At 53.4% G+C, this 4,327-nt stretch overlaps 1 protein-coding gene across 1 annotated transcript; it reads left to right on the top strand.

Annotated features, from left to right (window-relative positions):
- Positions 1-783: 783 nt before the first annotated feature.
- On the top strand, positions 784-4,009 carry LOC102759918 (cystatin-9-like). The gene is made up of 3 exons (XM_006757257.1): positions 784-997; positions 2,937-3,046; positions 3,920-4,009. Exons 1-3 carry the CDS (start codon positions 784-786, stop codon positions 4,007-4,009), a joined length of 414 nt encoding a protein of 137 aa, XP_006757320.1.
- Positions 4,010-4,327: the final 318 nt, after the last annotated feature.

The raw sequence follows: 4,327 nt of genomic DNA, 5'->3' as shown, positions 1-4,327 counted from the left end.
TAGTCCCTGCCTCTGTCCCTGTCCCCTTGGCATTTGGGACTCTTAGGACTACCATTGTCTCTGCCAAACCTCTACATCCTGTCTACATCAGGTTTGAGGGGTGCTGGCTAGCTTCAACTGACTCTCACATCTCTTTGGCATGAGGCTGGTGTGCCAGTGCATCAGACTCAAAGCAACAAGAAAAATGAACCATGTCCAGCCTTCATCCCAAGGCCCCCAGGTGGCCACACTCAGGCTGGCGGTCCTCAGGCAGGTGCTGGTGCCCTCTCCCAGAATGTGGCTACAGGCTGCCTTCTTGCACCCACAAAGCTGGCTCTGGAAAACGCATCCTTTTTGGCTCCACCCCTCCTTGTCTTACTGACCTTCACTCTACTGCTGTGTCAGAGGATCACCTTCCATTTCTACCTCTTGCACGTGTGCCTTCATTATAGACTCTGGTTCTGGGGCATTCAAGTGAAGTCTTCCTTCCCCACTGAAGCTCCGAGGAAGTCCTACGGCTGAGATTCAGCTACAGGGGACCTTGTCTCCTATCGCTGATCCTTCCCAACCCACCCTGCCAGGGCCTTGTTCCTTTGTCCTGGACAGGAGACAATTTTACCTACTTTGGACAGAGGAGGCAGGGTCACATGTGGGAGGGGACAGCGTGTCACAGCAGAGAGGAGGCTCACAGGAAGGATATGTCCTGGAGTAGATTAGTTGGACCACTGCCCAGGGAAGCTTGAGTGGAGCCTGAGCCAGAAGAGCTGTGGGTGGCTGGTTGCCTGCATCTCTGAGGCGTCTGCAATGGAGATGAGCTCCGCCTGGGCCATGTTCCTGCTTCTCGCAGGTTCCCAGGTCCGAGTGACTCACAGCTGGAGTTTTAGCAATGAGGGGAAAGGCATAGAAAGTTATTTCCTTGCCACCGTGGAGTATGCCTTACACATATTCAACGTGAAGAGCAAGGACACGAATGCTTACAGGCTGGTGAGCATCCTGGACTCCCAGAGGGAGAAGGTAGGTAACTGCATCTTCCTGTCCTGCTGGCCTTCACCTGTAGAGAGTCAGGGTACAAGACAGGGGCCTTAGCAAGGGATCTTGTATGCCATTTGAAGTTTATAAAATAAAATATACAAACTCTTCATTTTCAGGTTTTATAAAAGCTTTTAGGTGGAAATTTTAAAAATTAGATCCATGTCTACTCACATGCAATATTTTTTCAATCTTTATGTCATTGTTTAATGAAAAATGACATCGAAATGTAGTCTAGGAGGGGAGAAAGATAAAGATGTCCAGACACACAGAGAAAATGCTTAAAACGTTAGGGTGAGGAAAGAGTTCAAGGAAATAAAATAAAACAGGGTCTCCGCCGTGACTTCCATGAGCCCCGGGCTCCCTGCTGGGGTTTCCACCGCTGTGGACGGATGTTATTTCCCCTCTTCCCCAGACCATGGGTTTGCATCCTTAAAGGTTCGCCTTGTCATGGGCTCTCTTTCAGAATGCAACCAGCGGTGCCCTTTTCATGTGGGCTGCAGACATGAACAATGGAAACACTCGCCCGAAGGAGCACTTCTGGCTCTGTGTGTGTGTGTGTGTGTGTGTGTGTGTGTGTGTGTGTGTGGTGTCGGGGGCATTACTCTCTCACCCTCTGGACCTCTGCGCTGAGAGTCCACATGAAGGGCAAAGGGTCCCCACCATGTCCAGCCTTCATCCCAAGGCCCCCAGGTGGCCACACTCAGGCTGGCGGTCCTCAGGCAGGTGCTGGTGCCCTCTCCCAGAATGTGGCTACAGGCTGCCTTCTTGCACCCACAAAGCTGGCTCTGGAAAACGCATCCTTTTTGGCTCCGCCCCTCCTTGTCTTGCTGACCTTCACTCCACTGCTGTGTCAGAGGATCACCTTCCATTTCTACCTCTTGCACGTGTGCCTTCATTATAGACAAAGGAACAAGGCCCTGGCAGGGTGGGTTGGGAAGGATCAGCGATAGGAGGCAAGGTCCCCTGTAGCTGAATCCCAGCCATGGGACTCCCTCGGAGCTGCAGTGGGGAAGGAAGACTTCACTTGACCTTTACCCTCTGGGACACTGGTCCAGGCACCCTGGGCTCTCTCAGGCTGGACCTCTGGGGGGGATTTTACATCCAGAGTCACAGACTGAGTTTGGGTGCCGGGGATAATGGAGTGGATGCCGTGGGAGACGCGGAGCTTCAGTGGGGAAGGAAGACTTCACTTGACCTTAACCCTCTGGGACACTGGTCCAGGCACCCTGGGGTCTCTCAGGCTGGACCTCTGGGCGGGATTTTTACATCCAGAGTCACAGACTGAGTTTCGGTGCCGGAGATAATGGAGTGGATGCCGTGGGAGACAATGGAATAAAATGAGTAGAATGGAGTGGAGAAGAGTACAGAACATTTCACAGTGCACTTTGTCATAGAAGTTGTTTCTTGAAGCCATCGTCGTGTGTGTGTGTGTGTGTGTGTGTGTGTGTGTGTGGTTTCACTAGCATCGTATGGCATTTTTCTGATGTTGGGCAGGTGAAGGGTGTGACAATGGGACTATAGATGAGTCTCCCACTCCGGGGTTGAGATGACCAAGCAAACTCTTGCAGGGCCAACACCCTCCCAGCCACTTGTCACCTGTCTCTGGGAATGCTATGGAAGCAGGAAGCATTGAAAAGAAAGGTGGGGTCTCACTTGGTATTTGCAAATGTGAGGCTGCAGTGTGTGGTATTAATAGTGTGTGATCAGCTTGCTTTTAGCCCAGAGGCTCCACCGGGCTCTGTGCCTCTTTGTCCAGAATACCCCAAGTGTAGCTTTAACACAAGTGTGCTGATCCAGACCCAGAGGGAAGCCCCGAAGAGAGTAAGGTTGGGCCTGTTCCTGCACTCCATGTGTCACCACCAGCAACTCCTTAATGGGACCATGAGGGATGTTTCCCCTCTAATGTCTATATGTACCACAGATAGAGACCCTGATTGCTTTCTCCATGGAGCTGAAGCTTCGCAGAACCAGGTGTGGGAAATTTGATGAAGACATTGACAACTGCCCCTTTGAAGAAAACCCAGAGCTGAACAACGTAAGACACACATGAGCCTCCTTCAGGTTCCAGAGCTGTGGACCTGCATAGGGGTGTTGCGGGGGGTGGGGCAGAAGACATACCATTCCTAGGGACACAAGAGCGAAGGGGCTACTGGCCCTACAACAGCCACTGCTTCTGCTAAAGACAGAGCCCAGCCTAGCAGGTAAGCCCCAGGGTCCACTTGCAGGCCCCTGGCCAATGTGAGATCCCGACTGTCCACTCACCCTGTTCAGCTGTCTGAACCTCGGGCCATACTGGTGACAGATTGTTCCTGCCCCTAACGGCCCGGGTGTCTTGATTCTGGCCAGAGGATGTTCTCTTCCCGCTCTGCAGCCACTGCCCTTTCCTGCCTTCAGGAGGAGGAACATGTCAGGGGTGGCCAACATCACCATTGACTGAGTGGCCAGTCTTCAGGTCCCCCTGTCACTAAGCAGATCTGATGGGGGTTTGGGTGAGGGGAGCCCACTGCCCTGTGTCCCATGCTCTGCCCCAGGCCCTGCTGGGCTGCAGTTCCTGCCAGGGGGGTAAGGGAAAGTGAATTCCTGCTCTAGGACAAGCCCACCTCAGGTCAGGGCTACTTGAGGTAAGGCCCGCTGGGAAGGAGCGTGTGTTGCTGTTCTAGAGGCATGGGCCACTCGGGGACAGCCCAGGGGTTCTCCTGGGGGGAGCAGAGTCGCACAAGAGGCCCTGGGGTTAGGAGTGAGCCAGGTGAGGAACATCTGAGACTTACACTGAGGGCCAGAGCCTGCGTTCCCCCAGCTGCTCACCTTGCAGATGCAAGTTTGGGACAGATGCCGTCTTTAGGGCTTGGAGTCACCAGCTTCCCAAGGCTTCTTCACCCACAATTTATTCCTGTGCTTATTCCCTCAGACCTTCATCTGCTTCTTCACCATCAGCATCGATCCCTGGAGAACAGTGTTTCAGCTCCTAAACAAGACCTGCCTGGAGGGGACCTACTGAGTGATATCACGCTCCCGCCCAGCCTCTCTAGCCCCCTCTCTGGCCCTTCCGTGGCTGAGCAGCTCTGAGCTCACTCTGTTCTCTGCCTTGCAAATATCTGGAGCCTCACACACGGGCATTGTGGAAATTCCTCCGTGTCCATTTTCTTTCATGTAGAATAGTCCATTAAACATCAGCATTTCAAAAGGCGCCGTGTGCACCGTTCCTGACTGAGGGGGATGGGCAGTTGCTGGGCAGCTCGGTGGCCCAAGGGGGTAAGTCATCTCTCACCTTGCACCTCCTAAGCCAGCTCCAGGTGGCACAAATAAGGCGCCTCTG

The sequence above is a fragment of the Myotis davidii genome, unplaced genomic scaffold, assembly GCF_000327345.1.
Source record: "Myotis davidii unplaced genomic scaffold, ASM32734v1 scaffold435, whole genome shotgun sequence".
Taxonomy (NCBI): domain Eukaryota; kingdom Metazoa; phylum Chordata; class Mammalia; order Chiroptera; family Vespertilionidae; genus Myotis; species Myotis davidii.
This window is presented reverse-complemented; position numbering and strand designations above follow the sequence as displayed.

Excerpts from the sequence above, each read along its gene's own strand:
- LOC102759918 (XM_006757257.1), top strand. The coding sequence starts at position 784 with ATGGAGATGAGCTCCGCCTGGGCCATGTTCCTGCTTCTCGCAGGTTCC. Across the intron at positions 998-2,936 it reads CTCCCAGAGGGAGAAGGTAG|AGACCCTGATTGCTTTCTCC; the intron begins GTAACTGCATCT and ends TACCACAGATAG. Across the intron at positions 3,047-3,919 it reads AAAACCCAGAGCTGAACAAC|ACCTTCATCTGCTTCTTCAC; the intron begins GTAAGACACACA and ends TTATTCCCTCAG.